This window comes from Tachysurus vachellii, chromosome 6, assembly GCF_030014155.1.
Source record: "Tachysurus vachellii isolate PV-2020 chromosome 6, HZAU_Pvac_v1, whole genome shotgun sequence".
Lineage (NCBI taxonomy): Eukaryota > Metazoa > Chordata > Actinopteri > Siluriformes > Bagridae > Tachysurus > Tachysurus vachellii.
In genome coordinates, this window is record NC_083465.1 from 12,147,235 (window position 1) to 12,172,639 (window position 25,405).

General features: G+C 36.5%; 1 protein-coding gene across 1 annotated transcript in view; it reads right to left on the bottom strand.

Moving 5' to 3' along the window:
* gfra4a (GDNF family receptor alpha 4a) overlaps nucleotides 1–20,580 on the bottom strand; it is a 78,394-nt gene extending 57,814 nt beyond the window's left edge. The window contains exon 1 of the mRNA XM_060871357.1: nucleotides 20,202–20,580. Coding sequence (XP_060727340.1) covers nucleotides 20,202–20,547 — 346 coding nt within the window. The 5' untranslated portion in view covers nucleotides 20,548–20,580. The remainder of the gene's footprint in view (nucleotides 1–20,201) is intronic.
* Nucleotides 20,581–25,405: the final 4,825 nt, after the last annotated feature.

A 25,405-nucleotide genomic window follows, 5' to 3' on the forward strand; every position in this document is an offset into this window, starting at 1 on the left:
ATATTTTTATAAAGGGTGTCATGTACACTATATGGGTAAAAGTATGTGTTCACCTGACCATCACATCTATATGTAGGCCTTCACCAAATTGTTGTCATAAAGTTGAACGCACAAAGTTGTCTTGAATGTCTTTGTAATGCTGGAGCATTTCCCTTGCTTAGATCCCTAGATCCCTAGAATTACCTTCAATGAGACTGAGAGGCCAAACCTTTTCCAGCATGACAGTGCCACTGTGCACAAAATGAGCTCCATAAAGACATTTGCCAAGGTTAGAGTGGAAGAAATTGAAAGTCTTGCACAAAGCCCTGGCTTCAACCCCACTGAACACATTTGAGACAAATTGGAACACCAAATGACCCCAGGACTCCTCATCGAACATTACCTGACCTTATAAATGCTATTGTAAATGAATGGGCAAATCTCTCCACAGCCACACTCCAAAATCTGGTGGAAAGCCTTTTAAAAAATAATCAGCTGTAGGGGGACGGGATGTCCAACAATCATATATTATAAAATAACATATACGTGTGGTCAGGTGTCCATATACTTTTGGCCATGGGGGTAAATTTGTCAAAAGCAGGTAGTAGGTAGACGATGCAGGTGGTGGTCTAAACTGGGCTAAGATTGTGTTTCTAAAAAATAACATAAAAAAATAGTAAAGCTGCTTTATATTTTTTTGGGTAACCATTTATTAAACTGTAGTATAGGTGCAAATACGTATTATGGTCAGTATCTCCTGGCAATCTTCTTAAGGGGATTGTGAGCTTACACAAACCTTTTACTCGTTGAAATCCAGCGCTGCTTTCCACTCTTTAGGTTCTCTCCAGATTTTCTTCTTCTTCTTCTTCTTCTTCTTCTTCTTCTTCTTCTTCTTCTTCTTCTTCTTCTTCTTCTTCTTCCTCCTCTTCTTCCTCTTCATTTCTGTGCCTGTTTATACTGCCAGCATCTCTTATAGTCCCTGACAACTGCGATATTACAGACTACACAGCTACAATATATGAAAACCACCCAAAATAAGTCTTTTGAAAAATCTGAATGGAATAGTTGTATAAATTGTTATATTTAAAATTGAGACAATTTGTAAAATATGTATAAATTGTTTTAGGTTTAGAGTATTAATATCTAGTGACAGAGCAAACTGAAAATGAGGTGGCGGTATATTGAAGGAAAAACTTGTTGCAGCATAAACTGTAGCAACGCTGTATTAAATGTTCATTTGATAAAAGTATGAGTTTTTCTTTACTATGTTTCCTTCCACCTCTCAAAGATTTGCAGCTGGTGGATTGGCTAAAGTACATTGCCCCAGGTGTGAATGTTTGTGTGCATGGTGCAGTGTGATGGACAGTTATACCTTCCAGGGTATATTCCTAGCTCTTGCACAGTGTTCCTGGCATAGGCTCCAGATCCACTGCAAACCACACCAGAATAAAAAAGATACAAAAAAAATGAATGGATGTTTATATGTTAAATTAAGTGATTATATTGCTTGCAGCTCATGTAAAGCTTCAATATCCTCTTCACTCTCCTCTGAGCTCCCTTTCCAATTTCACCCCGTGTAAGTGTCACTTGTGGTCAGAGATGGTCATTTATTCATTAAGACACTAATCACAAGTAAAAGATTTTGAAAAAAATGGTTCTGTCTTGTTCAGTTTGTTAAAATCCCAGTAAGCCAGGTACAGTAGCTAGTTTTCACACCTAGAATTTGTGTACTACAACATATAATAATACTCTTGTGTCACAGTTGGTGTGTTATTATGGATCATTGGTTCGACTGTGCAGCCCTCTGGGATCAGGCATAACGGTCTTAAATCCAGATGTCCTATGACTTCTGCTCAAATACAAGATTTATTTCCTTAGATTTGTTCTTTGAATATTGTTTTGTTTTGATTCAACATTTGAAATCAAATATAGTTTTTAGAGATGGCAGACAGTAATGAAACTCATACAGGCAATAACAAATGACAGTGAAAGGAAAAAGAAAAATAAGCAATAGATGTTTGTGCACTGCAGAGAAGAATGAGCATGTGCAACTATGAGGCTGAGGTCCACACCTACTTAAATTTTCGTATGTTTACAATTCTTCCCCAAGCCTTTGTTAAAACTGTAAAATGTTAGAATGTCCAGATCTTTCTTTATTTGTGTTACATGCTAATTGAATGTGATGATTCCCTTGACATTTGTGATTAGGAGATGATCGTCCTTTAGGATCGTTCTTTAGGACACATCATTCAGTGTGCACACAATTAGGCCAAAATAAAATCTGTCAGTAGTTTATTTTTTGTAGCTTAAGGCTGTTGATGAATAGAAGGTAGTGTGCAGGAGAAACTCACATCACTCTCATTCTATTAGGCTTCCACACACTGCAGCAGTACAGGAAACATCCTGACAACCACCAAAGGAAAATTCAGCTAGTGTTCAGGTTCAGTATATATAGTCTTGAACGGTGAATTTCAGATACATTTACAATGCTCTGTAACTATTTTCTAAAATTCCTTAGCTTCAGTCTCTGTCTTCTGCCTAACCACCACAGCAGTGAATATACACACAGGAGAGCAACAATTAGGTAACAAATCAAATTATGAGACAGCAGAAAGGTCATCATAGCAAAAACCCGCTGTCCTCAGATGAATGACCAGCTTCCAGTTTTGACTTCAGAGAGAAATGAGACAGACAGAAAAAGTGGGTTAGAGAAAGTGTGTGTGTAATTTAAGCCTAATCTAATCTAATTGAATATGGCTCTGCCAATAATGACTTCAGTGCACACCATCTATTTAGTTTTTTTGTATCATCCTTTTTCCTGTCATAGATTCATGTGAATCTGCAACATGCTCCATTGTCTAGATTTAGATTGTCCGAATAATACATATTAATTATTGTTCCTTTAATTGCTCATTTGCAAATGGATATTGTTATAGTTTTGCTAATATGAATTCTAGAGCTGTTGTAGCCAGATAATACTATAATAGCCAGATATTTTTACTTGTCTGTTCAAACCCATTTCACTAATACGAATGAATGAATGAATGAATGAATGGATGGATGAATGAATGGATGGATGGACTGGGAGTAAGTAACTAATGTAAATCACTAATGGTATATAAACCTAAAAAGACTGCACTTATCTAAGCATTCATTTTCAATACATGTGTACATCTAGATAAAACACTATGCAACATTAATTTTAATGTGCAACAATCTTGGCAGTATGCCACTCAGACCTTTGGGTAGGAATGCACATTAGCTGTTTATTTGGGTTCATGATATTGGCATGGAAATGAGCAACATATGGTAAGACTTTTCTGCAAACAAATAATGTTGCAGCTTTCCAGCTTGTTCACTGCTTTCTGTTTGGCCTTGGATTTACTCTGCCTGCAGCCTCACACATACACAACCAGCTCACCTCTCAAAGGGACACGGAGGGAGAGATCACATGAATTTATGTGGGACAAAAGGGCTCAGGTGTGGCATGTTAGTCATTACCCCTCAAGCATGTCCTCAAATACCTCTCTCCCAGTGCAGACCATGCAGAATTACACCTCACCTGCTACATAGTGATTTGTTAGATGCAGATTTGTGCTGCAGGTTTTGAAGGTGTGCTTCAGTGAAAGAGTATCTTCGTATCTTCTTTTCTCCTCTACTACACACTCTTTGGGGACTACGGTTTGCTAAATGACCCTATGGAAATTCTAAACTAATAATAAAATATTTTTCACTGCAAGGAGCTTTCTTCCACTTTCTTAAATGGTGTGTTCACAGAATGTTTATTTCTTCCATTGCTTATAGACCAATCTTTGATGATCAAAATGTACATGTACATGAGCTTAAAATTCGAGTTTGTTTTTTGAACTTCAGATAACATATCTGCTGCCAAATTTAAGCAAAGGATAAGTTTCTCAAAATAGTTGCTTTCTTTAACCCCCAAAACATTACAATATCAGTGTGCCAGATCCCTCTGGGAAATTATGCTGAATCCAGATATAATCTTCTGATATTTGGAACTGTTGATGCAAACCCCTTGCCATGATGTAAACTGTACAGTCTCCTGCGAAGCATAGAAAACTTACAACTGTGTGTTCTCAAACTAGTGGAGGATTGAGTAGAATGTTAAGTGCTTGATTCTGGCACACAATCATGCAGTTGCCAGATTGGCTGCAATGTTGCATAGCGACATGGGAAAGATGGAGTATCGCAATATTCTGGTGTAGCAATTTAGAATAAGAATAAAGCAAGGACTTATTAACAAATATGAGTTTAAATAAAAATAATGAAAACATACTAGTCACTTCACTTTGTGCTTTGAATAGGGGTGTAGGTTTGTGTAAGTGATTTATTTAGTCACTGAATAAAACAAATGACATTTGTGTTTTACTTCATTGCATAGACACATTTCTAAATGTAGCGATACACCTTTCTCCAAATCAGAATTGCTGACAGTTATTTATGAACTATCTTTACTATTCCATGCTATTCCTGTTAACCTTCAAATGTTTAGATGAGGCTCTAAATCAGGTTCAAGACCACTTCCCACGCGCTATTGAAAAAATGGTATCCATATCCTTGCCTCCTTTGTTCATCTATCTCTGCTGACCTCTTGGTCAGCAGGATCATCACTCTATGTCATGGTGACTAATGAACATTGATAGCCTTCCAGGAGGACACTGGGTAATCCCTGGAGCACGCTGAGGAGACAGGAATCAATAGACACTGCTTAATAACTGTCCCGCTCTTAAGCTACACATGCTGATGACTGTTTAGACAATCCAGCAGTCCCACAAAGTTTCTTTTTCACTTTAAACTTTTATGGCAACCAGGCTGAATGAAATATGATTTATGAACTGTATCCTTATTTTTAAAATAAAAATATATATTGTAAAATAAATATTGTACTGTATATATTAGTATGTGTTGAGTAATTCTAGCGCACTTTATAGATTTAATTTAAATACCATTTAAGTACTCTGTGGGTTATCAGTTACTTAGTACAAGCTATAGATTGTATCTTTTCAAAAATAATCATTAATTCTCTGACTGTGTAGGTGAACGTGTGTGAGCATAGTGGCCAGTGTTCCGGCCATTAGTTCCGTCCTGCCTTATGTCTAGCCTAAATTTACCATAACCCTGACCAGGATATAGCAGTTTTTGAAGATGAATGACTGACTGAATGAATGATTACAGTGTTGACTTTTTCATATTATTGAATCCATTCATCTCAGACCAACTAATATAAACATTAAATCTAATCTCTTCTCAGTAAGGAAGCCTAATGCACTTTTCCAGCAAACCTGTAAAAAACATAATAACAGGGGTTCCCAAACATCCAAACAGCTCCAAGCAATGACCCATTTTAAATTCCAGATTTATAATTTTAGAACTTCTGTAACATTTGAAAATATTCTTATGTACATATAACTGGCGTGACGCAGAGGAACCTGGCTTATACTTGCTATATCATTGTGTGTGCATGCAGAAGCAGAGATAGTTGTTCGCATATGTGCATCTGGAGCATTAAATGTGGCATTCACTAGATGGCACGTCAGAGGCAAAACATCCCAGACATGGTGTAGAAAAATACATAAGCATTAAAATGTGTCCATTTTTATCACTGAATTCATACACTGTTGCAGAATTTTTTAAATGACTATTTATTTTGTAATAAATTAAACTACATTAAAATTTTACTTTTATTTAATTTTTGTTGAATTTTTAATTAAATAAATTTTTCATTTTCAGTAACAAAGTATTAAATGTTCAATATTTTAGCACAAACATCTGTCATTGATATTCCTATTGATATTGATCAGTGAAATAAATCAATAAATCAAAAGAGGAGACTGAATTTTTCTTACAACCTCCTTTGTTAATTAAGTGGCCCTACATGTAAGGGTCATGACCCTGAGTTTGTGACAAATTAACAAATGAATGAATAATAAGTAGTCTTTAAAACCATCTTATAGAAATTGTCTACCTCAAAATTGCTATGATTTTTAGATGTGCTTAGTGTTATTACAAACTTCTTATCATAACTTGTTCATTTTGAAACATAATCCGAATTGGAATAATTTTTATTTGCCCGGTACACTTGCATGTGCTAGTAATAATAAGATATAAACCACATTGCAACTACAAGCAATTGAACTGTACAAAAACTAAAAAAAAAGCATTGCTGTACAAGGAAATCAAGTTTGGAAGAATACATTTGTTTGGGGGCAAATTCATGGTGGAGTATCACTGTGCTTGTCAGTATTGTTAAATGCCGTGGGTGACTAGCAGGTTGTTTAAAGTTAAAAAAAAAAGAAGTAATAGAAAAATTGTATTTTTATCTACTTTTTTTAATCTATGTTTATCCATTTCTGTTTTTAAAGACCTAATGGTGTACAATCTCAGTAATAAATTATACATTACTCTACCTCAGCAAGTCAAACTTTACAGTCTGAAACTGAGGGCAATGAAGAGATGAGGGTCTAATGTACTTAGCTGACAGTCCACAACTAATCTATGCAATCTATACAACAGTTTCTTGGCTTCTGCATTGACCGCCTGGAAATGGGCTTTATTGAATAAATAGAACAAGCCACGGCAATGAAAATAGGGTTCAGAGAAATTAATTGTTTTGTAATTGCAAGCTATCCAACAGCTGACTGTCCCTCCATAAATGGGTACATGCTTTCACAGTGAGTTGTGTTGCTTTGCAGACATGCCATTTGCTTTAGTGAAGAGAGAGCAGGAAACAGGAAACACACACCAGCTCCTGTGCACGTATGTGTGTTTACATGATGGAGCTGGGGATGTGGTAGCCTAGTGGTTAAGCTGTTGGACTACCAATTGGAAGATTGTGAGTTTGAGTCCCAGGTCCATCTGCTGGGGTCCTGATAAAGGCCCTTAACCCTCCCTTGCTCAGTAATATTAAAAACAAGAGAGATAAAATTGGGTGTCTGCCAAATGCCTTAAGCGTAACTGTTTGAGTCAGGCTAATTAGTAAAGGTTTATGTTCATCACGGGCACAAACTGTGGTATGAGTGTGTAAACTCTTGAGCGAAGCAAAACAGTTTTCTGTAAGACACACACCAATTTTCTTGCACTAAGCTTTTTCTCTATCCCTTGTGACAGTGAATTTTTAGCATGAATTTTGTTAGTGAATATCACAAGCTTTCCCACAAGCTTTCCCGTATTGCGGATGCTTACAAAGTAGAAACGGATATTTGAACAAGTGTGTTTGCATTTTTAGAAGCTTTTTAATCAGCACAAAAATTGGGAAAGGGAAACTGGTCTAAACAGCACTAAACAAAATATTATTTACAGTACTTGTCAGGGAACACGCCTAAACAGTTATGCAAATTTATAACATGTCAAGTCAGAAATAAGGAAAGGTGGTTTTATTTTTATTTTATTTTTAGCTTAATTTGCTATTAAGGGCTTTGAAATAGAAATGCTGCAGGAACAGCACTCTAATAACATAATGATGCAAACATGATTACATGAGACATTTTTAGAACAGGGCATGAACATTATTTCGTCAGTGTTGCATGCTAACCTTTGCAATAACTTTTGAATACCAGCTGAATGTTCTAATAACGCTCTCTCTTAGCTGTGATAAATGCTAAGTATTTTTTATCCATTGGCAAACAAATCAAAACAAGATGACATCATTAATTTATATGCATACATTCATGATCATTATATAAGGAATAAAACAGCACAGGGCATGGTGTAGGGCAAGGAAAACAATTAAAGAGGGATGTTGCAAAGTGATTTTTTATTGATTGATTTATTTATTTATTTGTTTGTTTGTTTGTTTGTTTGTTTATTTTAACAATAACAGTAAGGTGCCACTGTTTTTTTTTCTGTGTTTACCCTTGTTGTTATTATTATTATTTTTATTGTTATTTTTATTGTTATTATGATTATTATTACTGATTATTACTATGATATTATTATTATTATTTAGCAAAAAAACAGTATAATATCTTTCATTTTAATGCTTATTTACAGTCACTCTCTCATAAGCCTCTAGATTCTCTTGTAGTCTTATAACGAAGACTCTTTCCATAAATATTAAATAAACATCTCCTAAGAGAAAATTTAACTATATCTATAAATATTTTACCACACATTTTGTGAGTCCAGTTTTTATTAATTTTTGATTTTGTGGATTATCTGACATACAAGCCCTTGTGAACATGCAGTTTCTATCGAAACAATAACGTATTCGAAAGATCACATTAACATAAACCTGAGATTTGTATTACAGACAGAATTATTGTTAAAGCTCTTATTGATTACCAATTTGAGAGTTTAACACCATGGTCTCAAAACATAAAGACAAATGACAGAGCAAACATTCTTGGGAATAAATGGTCCTAAAAATATTAATAAAACCTTTTTGATCTAAAATATTTCTATGTGTTTATGGTTGTTATTGCTGATGATCTGAAATTTGCGAGAGCTTTGTACAATAGCTTAGGTAATCAAAATCATCTAACCTACATGTGCAATTAACATGAAAAAAAACAAACAAAAACCTCACTAAATCAGCAGAACAAAATGGTGTAAAAATCCAACTTAATAATGTTTATGTTTAACAGCAGATGATGGACTCACAGCAAAAATACTCATCATGGTCCATGAGCTAAAATGCAAATCAGGTGTGATCCCCTTGGTTCTGTACAACACAACCAGAATCTATTTTGTTTTCTTGCAAAGATACTCAGGAAAATCATCTTGCAGAAGCACTACAAAGATCTTTATGATTCAAATCCTGCTCGAACATTTTGTTTACAGAAAGGAAGGACAACTTTAGGTTGAATAAATATTGCCTTAATTATATTTCTTTATATTATATTACTTTATATTCTTATTATATTCCTTATATTATATAACTCCCAGATTTCTCTGTGTGATCTTTAAATGCTATTCAAGACCTCTCCATGAGATTCTTGTGCACTGCTAATTCTTTATTATGATTGGACATTTACACTGTATTGTCATTGTCAAATTACTATTTAATAAATAACCCATAGAATGTCTCTTTCCGACAACTTTAGCGCCAACAAGCTTTATTATGTTGCGTGTCATAATAACAGCCTACAAGGCTTATGACTAGATCACCCACCTGTTCATTTCCAACGGTCATTAGGAACCAATCAGCTCTGAGAGTTTAGCTGAATCACTCATTAAGAGCCAATCAGTCAAGTGTGTTTTGTCCTGCCGCCCACGAACTGAGCTGAATGTGGAGTCTGATTAGTCACTGCTGCATCAACCTTTACTCTATTAAAAAGTAAGTAAGAGAACAATGTGGCCTCACCAAAATATAAACTCAACCTAGCAAGCTTGTATGTTTCTCCCGGTGACACAAGCCATAAATACAAGCTGCAGCTGCTAATTAATTCAATTGAGCCCAATTGGATCGCAGCAAATGGTAGCACTGTGACTGCATATCTCTAATCATATGCACTGTGAATAGGTTTTCACAGCTTCGTGTCCTACGTATCTGAAGGTGGGTTGTGTTCTTTCTGTGCATGCAATTTAAATTTTTGTGAGGAGTAGAAGACACACACAGACAACATGCAACCAACTGACTAATAAAACACATCATGGCAGGAAGAATATATTCTAGCATTACTTTGAATCCCTGAGTGAGCTCTGATTTGCATAACCATAAACCCTTGTGGTATAGTCAGTTTAACATATAATATTGATTGCTCTTCTAGATTTAGTCTTTTTTGTAGTAGGATTGTGTGTGTATTTGTCTTGTGTGTACAGTATTATTGTTTTTGGATTATTTTGTGTTGCTCATTTTTTTGGAGCATGTCTGTTTTTTTTCATGTTTTATTAACCACCATCCCTGGTATTGTTCTATACGTAAGTCTAAGTTACCAGTAAAAAAGCAAATGCTTCCTGTTTATGCTTCTTCCTTGCTGACTCCACAGTTTTATATACCGGGAACTGTGCAATATTCATGAGCAGCAGAAAGGGTATAAAAGAGACATGTATTACTGATGTACCTGTTTTAGGATGTGAAAAAGAAGCAGTTTATGTATCAGCTGGGTCATTTTCCACAGAGAGGATTTTGAATTGTGTCCTGGTTAGGAGAGATTATTCTGGAATTATCTTCATGACACACTTCGTTTACTCTGGTTTTGTGACCCTCTTTGTATTTCTTAGTGGTTGCAGAGCCAAAGGCAAAACTAATACAGGTATCACTTCTATGAATTATGAATCTGACTGGTTTTTGATAGTAGTTAGGTTTTGGAGATCATATCCTATCCTGTGTATATCGTATATACAGTAATACCTTTTATTTATTGTATATGCAGTAATACTTTTATTTCTCACTGTTTCCTTCACATCACTCTTAATTAAGTTATTAAACTTTTCCTTGTTGCTGGTCATTGTACCAATTTTGTCTCTTTTTTATATATCTGATATCTGATTTTAGTATTTTACCTGCAAAAGTGCATTTTGGTGTATGCAGAATTAGTTTTTAGAGCAAAAAACTCTAATGATGTGTTATAAAGGTGTAAAGATACATAATACAAGTAGAAAAGATACTACACAGTACAGTTTTCTGAGGGTTGAGTCCGAACGAGTTTGAATATTTCATGCATTCTGACCTCGGATTCTTCAGTAGGAAGAGCCCTCCTTGTGGTCATTTATCAAGTATACTGAACAGTGTGCCTTTAATGATGTGGTTTTAAAAGATGGAAGCTTTTCAGCACACACATACACACACTCCAACATTGAAAATACCTCAAGAATCAGGGAGACCTTGCATTGTTCATCAGTATTCCTGTGGCTGCTATGCGCTCACACACAGAGCCCAGCTGCGGGACTGCACACTGTTCATTTGTATTCTTGTGACTGGTTGAGCTGCGCTCAGCGCAAGACCGCCCCTCCATTCCCTCTGCACCAGCAGCTCACACCTCCCTAACAAGAACACGCACCACATGCAAGGTGCCAGGCCTCTTCTATCCTGTACAGATGAAATCACCACAGACAATTCACAGGCCTCTCATTTGCCCTGTCTCTGTGCCAGCTATGGACCACAGAAGCAGGAGTTCCTTTTACTGAGTAATTGTTCCGGCAGCATAATTGCGCTTTAATAAAAGACAGCAGAATGACGAGCTGTTAACATAATGAACGGCTCTGTCGCCTCCTCCAGCAATCACGTTCTTCGAACTTGGTCCACAAGGGTGTGCAGGCAACAGAGTCTTTTTTTTTTCTCAGGATGGGAGAATCTAAAGACTTAATTTCCCTTATTTTCTTTATTACCATTGTCTAATCTTTTTTTTCTAAAAATTAGCTCATTTTGTCTTGAACAAAGCCAGTTTATACAAAACCCCATGTATCATAAGGGCAGATTTGGATGTAAAGAGTCACTGAGTAATACAACAACAAAAAAAAACAGATGCAAGCATAAGATAACTATAAATAATATACATTTTATTAGGAAAGCCATGTGAGCCATGTGAGAATGGCACTGCCAGTACCGGTGTATCATCATGCTGCATGTTTTTTGTGTCTTTTTTCACAAAGGAAAGACAGCAGCCACTTTTGTAATGTTTACCAAGGTTGATGGCACTTGTACGTAGAGCTTTTTCAACACTCCTCCATGCAGAACATTTCAAGCTCTTTTATATTTTTAGCTTTGTCCATTTAAATGATCTTTTCAAATCTTACAAAAGATTTTCAACAGGGTTCAACACCACAGCCTAAAATAGCCATTGCAGAACAAAGATTTTTGTTATGCCTATGTTGATTTGGGTACTGTATGTGCTCCGGATCAATGCAATTCAATTCGTTTTCATAGCACTTTTAACAATTCACATTGTTTCAAAGCAGCTTTACATCAGTACAGAAACAGAATAAAAATATAACGTTTAAAATGAAGTTACTATATATAATGAGCAAGCCTGAGGTGATAGTGGCAAGAAAAAATTCCCTGAGATGACTTTAGAAATAAACCTTGAGAAGAACCAGGTTTAGAAGCAAACCTATACTCATTTGGGTGATAACATACAGTAAATAATGTAAATAATGTCCTTTCTACAACAGTTTGAAGCTGAGTGGAATTAAGCACACTTATCCTAATATTAGGATGCCTATCTTTTAAAATTATTAATCTATTGCCAACTTGTAGCCACCTAGCAGAGGCAACCAATTTTTTAATATATCCTGATACTGATTTAGAGGCATTTACTATGCCAAAAATCTGACAGGAGCACATGGACCACTAGACACCAAACTGTCTCAAAGCACCAGTAAGCCAGATCCATAATTAACAGTGGGTGTGCAAGCAGTTCCTTGTATTCAGGCCACTGATAATCACTAAACACTTTTTGATTTGACCAAACCCCAAAAACCATAAGAAACAACTAAATCTTGGAATTTTGAAACTATGATCTTTGGGTTGTTCTTCACATCCCTTAACATCTGGCTCACTGCGGAGGTTAGGCAGCACACTCATACACCCAATTCTTGCCACAGTTTTAGCTGTTACAAACAAATGATAACAGGTCTAATTAAAGACTTTGTGCTCATTTAAACTGCTTGTGTATTTTTTTTTATTCTTTAGTAGATGAACACACATCTTTCTCTTTTGTGTCTTAAACTACATGATTTCCCAAAAATAATAGTTGACAAGCATTTTTTATGTGCTTATACAACCTCATATTTATGAATTGGGTAACAGCTACACAGGACTGTTGACTTAGAACAATATAAAAATTACAGATTTTTAAAGAATGATAATTTGTTTGCATTTATGGCAAATGGAAGTCTCAATTATTTTATCACATTTATATGAGAATTATGATTTTTTTTCTATTAAATTAAGTAATTTCTTTAAACTTCCTGACCCACATTGATGTAATAAATATCTTTATATATATATATATATATATATATATATATATATATATATATATATATATATATATATTTCTAATTATCTTACCTATTCTCTTAAAGGGTGCTGATCATTCTGGACCCCACTTTAAATAATTAGGTGTCTTAAAACTCAGCTTTGTAAGATTTCTTACAGTCTGATTTGTGAAAACAGTTTAAATTTACAGATGTGAAAGATGTCATTTTTTAATTGAATGTGAAGCAGGATGCATTAAAATATAACACATGCATACAGGAGAAATAACACCCTTTAAACACCCTTTAATATTTACAGTTTTGTTAAGAATTGTCTGAGGTGTATTCTCTCAGAAGCCTATCCTAGGATCAGTGGGCACAAGACATGAAGCACAAGATCTGTGGGCAAAAAACACTTTTTTAAAACCTAGGCAATTTGGATGAGTCTGAGGCTCCTACAACAGACATATTTTTATCAAGGTGGAAAGAAATCTGCAAAGAACATGAGAAAATCCACAGTCAGTAACCTGAGCACAGGCTCAGTTCAGGGATCTTAGAGTTGTAAGGCATTATGCCAGCATGCCACACTTTTCTGTAAATTGTACACAACGATTGAGCTATTCCAATAATGCCTCATGTGTGAATGGTGTTAAATTAATCACAGTGAAGTTTCCCAGTGATATTGTGATATACTCTGTTACGCATACTGCATATTATTTTATATAATGGATCACAGATGGATATAAACATGACTGTTATGTCAACTATCTATCTATCTATCTATCTATCTATCTATCTATCTATCTATCTATCTATATATAAAAGATAAATGGCATATTACAGTAAATGCTGTTTTAATGAATGATTCTATAAACAACTGTGCAAAAGAGTATTTAGACCTTTTTTTTTTTTTTCATTTTTCCCTCACCATACCTCAAAAATGGTTGGGGATTTATTGTATCATAAAATTGTATTTTTGGGGGTTACATATTGTTCAACCATATACATTTATTTATGTACTGATTACAATTCTAAATTTACAATTCTAAATTATGAGAAGGTATGTACTGTCAAGGGGGGCACGGTGGCTTAGTGGTTAGCACGTTCGCCTCACACCTCACAGTTTGCATGTTCTCCCCGTGCCTCGGGGTTTCCTCCGGGTACTCCGGTTTCCTCCCCCGGTCCAAAGACATGCATGGTAGGTTGATTGGTATCTCTGGAAAATTGTCCCTAGTGTGTGGTAGTATGTGGTAGTATGTGGTAGTGTGTGTGTGTGTGTGTGTGTGTGTGTGTGTGTGTGTGTGTGTGTGTGTGTGTGTGTGTGTGTGTGTGTGCCCTGCGATGGGTTGGCACTCCGTCCAGGGTGTATCCTGCCTTGATGCCCGATGACGCCTGAGATTCCCGTGAAAGGCACAGGCTCCCCGTGACCCGAGGTAGTTCGGATAAGCGGTTGAAGATGAATGAATGAATGAATGAATGTACTGTCAAGTAAACTAAGGTCACAAATTTCATATTTCCACAAACTTCAACACACAACACACTCACACTTGTTTACAATCAGCATGCACTCACTGTCGCTGTTTATAAGGAGTCTGTTTTCAGTCATTTATTGTTAAGTATATGATCTGATCCTGTAATTGTGGCGTTAGGAGGCCTTTGTTTATCTGCATATGCTAAAATGGCTATGCCTAATTGATTGACCACCGGTTGTTTTTGACCCTTATTGAGACATTCTGTCTCTCTGCTTTCCTATTAAGGAAAGCAGAGAGACAGAATGTCTCAATAAGGGTCAAAAACAACCGGTGGTCAATCAATTAGGTTTTTAGGTTATTTATATAACCAATTAGGTTGCAATTTGCTTACCTGCATTTGCCTTTCTCTGACCTATAGAACATGCTTGTACAAATAAATGCTTGTATATATAAATAAATAAATAAATAAATAAATAAATAAATAAATACTGTATATAAGTGTATGAGTCATGTTACATATAAAACCACATAATCTATATTATGAAATATATACTAATAAAATATATTCTAATATATAATTACGTATGTAATTATGTATTATATGTTGTATGTATATGTAAAATACATACGCAGCTCTAACACAGAGGTAGTTTAGGCTGTTATCTAAGAATATAGAGGTTCATTTGCAGTTGGACCCAATTGTGGGCAGAGAAAAGGAAGGGGTGGAAAAACGTCTTCGTTAAACATGGTGAGATGTTGTTGCCTCGCCAGAATAAATTCACATTCTAGCTAGCTCAAACTTACAGTACATAATTTAGATCACCTCCACGCTTAAACATTTACAGTGATACGTGAACATTATGTAACAGAAATAATGAACACGTTTTGCAAGAATTCTAAGAATTATTTTAGGAATGTAGTAATGTACTTCATACAGACCAACAGCACAATGGTACAAAAGTATGTCTATGTTTTAGTGGGAATATACTGTATATTTAGGTGAAAGTATACTTTGTTAAATGTATAACATAAATCTATGTACAGACATAAATCTACATAAACTTAAAATACTTTTATATTTATTCAATTTTGAATATATTTAAATGATTGTATACAATAAAATAAGTTAACATTATTTACCAATAAAAACTGGGTTATTAAATATTCTCAGTTAGCATTAGCGTATGAGAAAAACTTGCCTCAAAACACTTTTTAAATTTAGACAATCTTCATGCCCATATCAGAGGAGATGCCTTATATTTTATGATGCATACTAATCCTGAAGTTCCACACAACAGACTTGTGGCAAACAGAGAGCTCTAACTACAGTGTCCAGCATGAAAAAGTCACCACAGGTGACAAAAAAATATTTTCATTCATTAACTTTCAATGCCTCTACAGTGACCACTTGTGCTTGGATTTTATACATCATATCCACTGAAGGAATGCAGATTTATTATGTCAGTCTTCAAATACAATTGTTTTCAGGTAGAAATAACTTGTGAATCCTATCTCATGTACCTGTATTGGCTCTTTCAAATGCAGTAGCGCCACATGACCATGCAGTTTGGTTGGGCAGGCTGATATTAATAATGACATCCATTTTGCCTCCAACAAAATGAAATTGAGAGATATGCTATAAGAAATGATGTAGTACATTTTTTACAATAACCATATAATAGGCAGTTGAAAGTCAACAGCATTCAGTCATTCAGGAAATGTCATTCAACATACAGTCTAGCAGCTAGTTGTGAGTATTTTTTGACTCTTTAAGATAATATAATTTAGCAGAGTTGACAGGTTTCAGCAAAATTTCCAGTCTAACTACACCTCAAGAGACGTTTCTTCTTTTTCTCTGCCTTTGAATAGGAAACAAGTATTATACACATATTTCGAATGTATGGACATTATTCACTCTAAAATACCCCTTTCCCTCTTTCAAGCTTTACAATACACACCAATCAGTCATAACATTAAAAACAACTGTCGAGTATTTTATAGGTCCACCATGTCCCACCAACTCTGACCTGTTGAGGCATGAAAGAATCCACAAGTCCTTTAAAGGTGTGCTGTAGTATCTGGCACCAAGATCTTAGCAGAAGATATTTTAAATCTACTAAGCTGTGAGGTACAGTAGGGCCTCCAAGGATCTGACTTCTTTATACATCACATCCCACAGATGCTCAATCAGATTAAGATCTTGAAGTCCAAGGAATATGAAGGCAAAGTCAGCATCCTGAACACTTTGTCATGTTTCTCAAACCAAGATTTAACAATTTTTGCAGTGTGTAAGAGCACTACCACTTGGGAATACAGATACCATTAAGGGGTGTACTTGGACTGCAACAATATTAAGGTAGGTGGTGTCAAACAAACATCCACATGAATTCCAGGACTCAAGGGTTCCCAGCAAATCATTGCCCAGAGAAACACAATGGCTTGCCAGTATGTCTTTTTTCATGATTCATCCTGGTGCCATCTCTTCCCCAAGAAAGTGACGCATACAAACCTGGCATTACATGTAATGGAAAAGAAATTGTGATTCACCAGACCAGACCACTTTCTTACATTGAACCATGGTCCAGTTCTGATGCTCATGTGCCCATTGTAACTGCAGTGGACCGGGGTCATAATAGGCACTCTGACCAATCTGTGGCTACACAGCTTCATACACAGCAAGCTGTGATGCATTAGGTGTTCTGTCATGTATTAACTTTTTCAGCAATTTGTGCTACAAAAGCTTTACAGGGACCAAACATGACTGGCAAGCCATCAAGCCCTACACACATCAGAGGGCCTTGGGCGACCCTGACTCTTTCACTGGTTCACTGCTTGTCCTTCCTTGGACCACATTTGATACGTTCTTACCACTGCATAACACTAACATCCCACAAAACCTGCTGTTTTCCAGATGCTTTGACCCACTCATTTAGCTATCAAAGTTGACCCTGGTCATAGTCACATTTTCCTGCTTCTAACACATCAACTTTGAGAACTGACTGTTCACTAAATGCCTAATATATCCCACTCCTTGTCAGGTGCCATTGTAACAAGATAATCAGTGTTATTCACATCACATGTCAGTAGTTTTAATGTTATGGCTGGCTGGTGAATGTTGCCATAGTTATGGTTCTATTCATCTTAGACCCACTGTCTACCCTTATACATTGCCATTTTGCAGAAATGTATTACATTTAATTCATATTATTTGCTAGAATACAAGAACTTGGAGCATTTTAAACAAGCCGAACTTGTCAACATTGTCATTAACTATCCTGTTTTCTCCTCCTCTTATGCTTAAAATGTTATAGCATAATCATGGAGAAAAAATATCTGCTCATATTAATGTTACCTTGTGCTTGTTGCAGTTCCTATTTTTGACCTGTAGGTGCAATAATAACTTTTGGGAAGGTATTTGAGCTTGCTGAGCATGTTGCCCTGTAATTCTGCATCTACAAACTTAAGCAAATCAAAAGTAATTTTTATTAAATAATTGGGATTAAAAGTAGAAGTAGTAGTAAAAGATTAATATTTGTTGAATGGCTCATATAATTCTTTGGGCACTTCCCCACCTGCCCCTACGGACAAGCCACACTGTTCAAACATTTTGATCTACTAATGAAATTTATAAATCAAAAGGAAATGAGATGACGAAAGAAGCTTCAAAATGCAGCTGCTTTCATCTGCTAACATCACCTGTATTCATTAGCCTAGTTGTGGACAGCTCTACCATTCCACATGATTTCCAATCTGTCTCACATTGATTACCTATTTTCTGTCTAGATCAATGACGTAGTCAATTATGGGTTCACACTGCAAATATTATGTGGTCATATGTGTCCTCCAAAGAAGGACAATGCAAGCTTTTACCTGAAATACCTGAAAATGTAAGTAGTTATTTAGGACATTTAAAGTGAATACAAAATTAAACTGAAGGATAATTTCTCTGATTTTACAGCTATTGCTTTAAGTCAATTAAATTTATATGCTGTAGTCTACAGTGATTTTAATGAATTCACTGATTAATATAAAAACCTCCTCTCTGATTTCACAAACATTTGCAGGCTTATTTTTGCCATATAATACTGTATGCCAACACACAAATCTATGCTTTATCCCATAAACAAGCAAGGAGATTTGACTCCATCTGAGTGGTATCAGTAGGGCATGCTTGAGGATGTGCTTGTTTGCACACATGCATATGTTTACGTCAAGCTTTAAGGAAATAATCTCAATGTTAATTTTGTAGGTCACAGAGTAGAGAAAGCATTTTACTGTTATGACAGAATGACAGGCTGTGTGTGTATGTGTTGTGTATGTGTGAGAGAGTTTATTTGGAATATGAAAGAAAGCATGTGTGTAACACTGATTAGACAAAATGTGCTCTGGGTGGTTGTACAGGTTTTGGCTCTCACTTCTGCAGACTGGAGCCTATCCCCAGAGGAAGTGCTTTACCTTGGGGCAAAACATTTCACCCACATCTGTTCAAGTGTTACAAGTCTGGCTCAGAGTTAGCGTTGACACTTTCTGTGTCAAAAGATTACAGGTTAGGATAAGCACTAATGAATCTTTTCAACGTACATGGGGAAGTACAGGAAATGATGTACATGTAACTGTGCAAGCTGTGTACTTAGAGCAAATAAAGGCCTTTACTACAGATATTGTAGCAGTCAGATGGTTGTTTTACGTCCTCTCATATGCCATTTTGAACACTGTGTGAACGAGGGCATGCACACACCTGTTTTAATGATGAGGACACATATAAACCTGTTATTACAATTCCACTTTGCATTTGGAGTGATGCAGCAAGTTTTTTTACTTTTCTCTTAAGGACTATTGTTTTCTCACTGTAGGTCTTTGGCCCCTGTTAAATTCAACTCATTTTGGTTTTGAATAAATATGAATTTTAGTTTGAGGTTTGATTAACTCCACTGAAAATACAATATGTGCCTTCAAAGGAATTTCAGCTACTTTTAACTAAGGTAATATATGACTAAAATATCTGATGCCATCTTTCACACTTCTTAGAATTTAGGCAATTTCAGGCATCTTAAAATGTAGATAAGCTGTGTAGCTGTATTTCATCTTTCCTTTCAAAGGCTGACAAAAACCTGTATTTTGCTTACTTACTTTTTTTCCCATCTCGGTTCACACAGGTTAACTTGGGTTCGACTCATAATTTGTCCTAATTAAGATTACAGGTATAGAGACAATTGTTTTCTGCGCTCCAGATAAGAATTTGTTCACTATTAGACCTAATGTAGGCCAAATGACGCATAGCTGGCATCAAGGACGTACATTCTACGTTAGAAGTCCTTGGAGAGATGGACATGAACTTTAAGATCATGTATAAAACTGATTTGAGGAAGAGGCTGCCGCGTCCTCGTTGCTCTTTACCTGGTTTCCTCAGTGTGACGCCGCGCATCCTTTCAGCGCCATTGCCGTTTAATGACGGGGGTAATGTGCCGTGATCGAGGCTATTAAACATCACGGCAGGTAATTATAACACACAAACATAATCACATTAGCGTGTCGGCCGATCTGTCTTATGCTTTGTGCATGCGCCACAGTTGCGCTTAAAGAGCTAGAGCGCGCAAGGTGATTGACTTAACTTTCTAAACTACGGTCATATGGTGACATTGTTATAGATGGAAGAAAAGCGACTCAGAAGGGTAGACACATAGAGGATGGCTATAAGAAAATCAGGGTTCGTGCATCGAGAGTAGACAATTACAACTCGTCGTTTTCGGCACAATCCGCAACGGCTGCAGCTGAGCTTGGTTACAGGCGTTGTGCATGAACCACATCAGAGAATAAAAATTAAGAGATTGCGACTGATTAAAAAAAATAGTTAAAAAAAAAAAGACTTACCTATTACAGCCAGCTGGAGCAAATAGAGTCTGATCAGTTCCATTCTCCACAGAGCCATGAGTCCGACAGAGGAGAGAGTTTTAGACTTCAGTGATCGCCTGTAACCACCGCGATCAAAGTTATACAAACAGAGCGCAGCGGTTTTCAGCACCGCTTTAACAGTCCGGAACGAGCAGCGATCCAAAGCGCGCGCCGGATGCAGAAACAATCTCGGGTCATGGTTTTCTTCAGCTAATATCTGTGACGAGGGATAAGTGAAAATAGTTGCGCAAAAATGTGGAGCGGTGCAGCCCCACCGACTTTCACAAGATTTCACAAAATCGGAATCAGTCTGCTTTCCAAACATACACACACTCACACACACACACACACACACACCCACACACACACACAGCTACAGTATTAGGTCAAGATGCGCAGAGTGCGGAGTCTGTCGGTCGTATCCTGAAGTGAGATTGTGGCGTTGTGGCGTGCGTGTGTGTGTGTGTCTGTGCTTGTGTGCGTGCGTGCGTACGTATGTGCGTATGTGTGTGAGCTCAGAGAAAGTGTCATAGGAGGAAAAGGGATCAAAGCACCTGGTTAACTACAAACATATCTATCTATCTGTCTGTCTGTCTGTCTGTCTGTCTGTCTGTCTATGTATTTTATCTTCTAATCTTGTTTGCATGCTGCAGTTGAATTATACAGAGTAAGGGGTGAAAATCATTGACTTAAAAGGTTTCAGCATGTTTTTCTTATGATCATTTCAAAAGTGATGCTCCAAATTAAAAAAAAAATATATTCATAACCCAGAAAGTGAAAATTCTCAGCTCTGCAACTCTCATCCTCACTGTAAATAAGTCGTGGTGGATTTTCCACATTTCCATTTCATTTGGCAAATCTTTAATCTGTCCCACTCTCACATGTATATGCTTGATAAGTGTATGTAGATAAATTTGCAAGAGGAGAAGAGAAATGTACAAGCAACATTAGACAAACACAAGTGCAAATGTGCCTGGATCTGTTTATTACTTTGTTAGTGATTGTGTACTGAAAACAAGGAGTTAGATTGTGTGTGTGTGTGTGTGTGTGTGTGTGTGAGAGAGAGAGAGAGAGAGAGAGAGAGAGAGAATATTTCTCTCTGTCATGCCCCTATATGCCATGGTGCTTTGAGCTGTGGGCTGTTTGTTAATAATCGTGTTATAATGTCAGTGCTGCAGTTATGACAGTGTCAGCTACAGGGGGAAACCAAGGGGGGGATTTGGTGAGGAGAGAGAAGCATAGTATGTGAAGTCAAGCCGGCAGGGGTTTGGCTCAGCCTCCTAACTCACAAGCTGCATGTCTGTGGCAACAGGCACACAAACACCCCATCTGTTGACAGAGAAAGAGAGAGAAAGTTGGTGAGAGTGAACAATGTAAAAGAATGAATGATTAACTTTCATCCAAACCTTAAAATTAACTGATCTTACACTTTCAGTGTCTGTCCATACCACTGGACATAGAGTAGAAGCATGCCTAATAATGGCTATAATTCACAGAGGTTGGGCAGTACAGTTTTAAATACCATTGTATTTAAAGCTAAACAGTTGGAATTTTTTTAAATCAATGAAATGATTGCTTGAAGAAAGACAGTAGATGCCATTAGAGTAAAGGGTATAACAATAAATATAAAATAAAGGATACAAATAGAAAGCATATTCAAACAAATAAGTATTGACATATTTAGCCATCAGTAATAATAAAGTAATATAAGTACTATTAAATAAAAAGTAAATAGAAATAAAGATGTAGATAGAATAGAATAAAAGTACATAGAAAATAAGTGCAATAAGAAAAAAATAACAAAGCAACAGAGTGATGACTAAGTACAAAAGTATATGTGCAGCAGCATTCACAGTATCTTCAGAAGTGAAGTGATATCAGATTAATTATATGTATACAAGAGTAAATGAAAGAGTAGTATTAAGCATTGCACAATGTAGGTGTACTATAGGGTTTATCATTCTCCTGACTTGTGAAGTGGTTGATTAGTGTGTGGTGCTGTTATGGTGTACTGTAGGGAGTAAATGCTGGGTGTTGAATAGTGTAACAGCTCTGGGGGGGAAAAAACGTTGAACAAACCTAAAGAATTCTGTAGCATTTTCTAAAAGGCAGACAGGAAAAAATGCTATACCCAGGGTTAGGTCGGTTCTTTGGAGATGTTTAGGGCTCTCTGTGCACAGTGAATTCTGTAAACTTCTTCCAGTGTTGGAAGCTGTGAACATATAATTTATGATCATATGACCTGAGTGGCTTCCTGTCTTCTGAGGTGCAGCATGATTATCTGAGAGTACACTGTTATTCAATAATTATGAATTAAATGGTGCAGAAGAAGTTCAGAAGGAGCTGCTGGAGAGTTCTTAAGTTCTTTATCTAGGGTTCTCAGTAAAAGGAGCCTATTTTTTTTTACACTAATCATCATTACTGATGTGGACATTTTTAAATAAGGAATTTAAAAAAGTTGATTCATTTTCCCTTCTAACCCTTGATGCGCAAGGGATTGTAAACACTATGTTTTAATTTTCAGAATTCCATGATTAGTCCTTTTGTTTTCTAGGTTGAGAGCCAGGTGATATCAGTTCTATTACGGTAATGTCATCTTCAAAAGTTATGATTATATTAGGATTGTGGATGGATTTGCAGTGTCTTGTGTGGAAAGTGAAATAGACTTTTGATTCAGGGGTTTTTCTTGGGTTTCTGGGTTCACCTTATATGTTGATATACAGTTGGTGAAAATATGGTCATTTTAATATTATAGACATGTTATAATAATCAGTACTGGATTGAGAAATCTGTTCATAAAGATCTGTCATACTGCTATGCATGCAGAAAAAGGTGAAAATTCAGATAAAAAAATTAACAATAGTTAATATTTTGGTACATTCCATTGTGCACTAAAAGCCATGCTGATTTGGTATCACAGTTTGTATGCGCTCACTTTAGTAGCATAAACTGCAACATGAATTTTTTTCTCTGAACCTTGATACAAAAGGCACCATTATATTGCACAAACCCAACTCAGTTCATTTAAGCTTGCATTTGAAAGAAAATTAATGAATGTTGCTGTGAAGATTGAGAGGTCCAGACAAGTATAGATTTTGCATTTAACTTTGTACACATCAGTACCCACCATGCTTTTTAGTTACTGACTGCTTTACACTCCATTCATTCATTCATTTTCTACCGCTTATCCGAACTACTTGGGTCACGGGGAGCTTGTGCCTATCTCAGGCGTCATCGGGCATCAAGGCAGGATACACCCTGGACGGAGTGCCAACCCATCACAGGGCACACACACTCTCATTCACTCACGCAATCACACACTACGGACAATTTTCCAGAGATGCCAATCAACCTACCATGCATGTCTTTGGACCGGGGGAGGAAACCGGAGTACCCGGAGGAAACCCCGAGGCACGGGGAGAACATGCAAACTCCACAAACACAAGGCGGAGGCGGGAATCAAACCCCCAACCCTGGTGTGAGGTGTGAGGCGAACGTGCTAACCACTAAGCCATGCCCCCCCCCCCTTTCACTTCTTTTAGTTAATTTTATTTTGTTTGATGTAACTGCATAAATCTGCATAGGAACAAATTGTTCTATTGAGGTTTGTTTTGAATTTGTTAAAAAACTCAATACAATCTCAACATTTAAATCATAAAAAAATAGGCTAATAATAATACATTTTACATATGCATCCAATATGAAGCAATTTGAAATGAATATGAAAGTTATTTCATTAACACTTCAAATGGACAGTGTATGAGCGTTCTGCATCATCAGAGTCATAAACTGATGTATCAGGTCAAGACAATCTGCAAACACTTTATGGGGTCTAACTTTTTGCTACAACCATCTGTGGCATGCCTCCTAGTTCTATTCACTTTTCTGAAACCACTCATAAACTCCAGGGAAACACTGGAGTCTAATATCTCCAGGACTCACTGAAATGGAGTGTGTTGATATCACTGAATGATGCAGTGAATTCTGAGCATATTATGCCAAGGGCAAGACCTGGGACCAATCCTCCTGATGGTCTGCACAAAAGCTCCACATGAAACATTGTATGTCTTGTTTTTTACATTAGCTTAATACACTGAAGTCATACTCAGAGAAATCCCCAACTTCTGTGTTTTGGGATGCTTAAATATATCAATAAATGATGGAATAGAAGCTCAGCTGTTTCAAGTATAGTGGGTAGGGCTGTAAATGAAAGTTAAATAACCTGAATTAGTATTGTTAAATCTGTGATGAACTGAACAGTTCTATGACCTAGAGCTATGGTGAGAAGAACCACTTTCATATCTAGGGTTAATTTAGCTATTTTGAGATTCTTTAGGTTGAGGTGGTAATTGTGCTACAAATGGGTGTCCAACTATTTTGACAACCAGTACTCTGCCTTATCTATAAATGGCAATGCTGGATCAGGATGTAGTCAATAACTGAAAAGCAGTTTGGGGAGTCCTTCCAGCATTCCAGCAGTAGTGAATTGATTAAATCTACTGTGGAGCAAAAAAAAAAACAACAAAAAAAATGTATTGAAATAAATGTTGGCAAGCCCAAGAAACCTTTATAAGTCTTATACAGTCTTTGGTGTGAACTATTCAATTACTGCACATAATTTAACACAAACATTTCAAATCACAGGAAGTTTTCTTACCATTGCCTTAGCTGTCAATTGATCTATATACAACGGGACAGTGAATGTTTCATGTATGATTCGTGCCAGTGAGGTTTCTAGGTTAGAATTTCACTGACCAGGAAATTACAGACTTGTGTTGCCACAGCCAAGGAAGACATTTACCCATTTGAGGAGTCACTTTTGACATGTTGGACAACATGTTGTGCCATGAGGTTCAAGAAAATCTCGAGAGTAAAAAGCATTTACCCATTTTTTCATATTGTAGATGTTCTGCTCAGTTGGGTGTGACATATTTGCATAGGTTTTGACTTTCCTCTTGGTTCAGCGAACCAGAGAATAGGAAGGTTTTTCATCTCTTGTTTAACAATTGTCCGGACATATGACGAGATCAATGAATGTCTTCGACTTCAGTTAAGACTGGCAAATCACTCTTGTCTTGTTCAAGTCCCTGATGGGAAATAAGGAAATGAGAACTGGCTCATTCTATCCACTGCCTGACATCTGAACTCTACAGCATACATGGCTGTACGTCTTGGTCTCATTC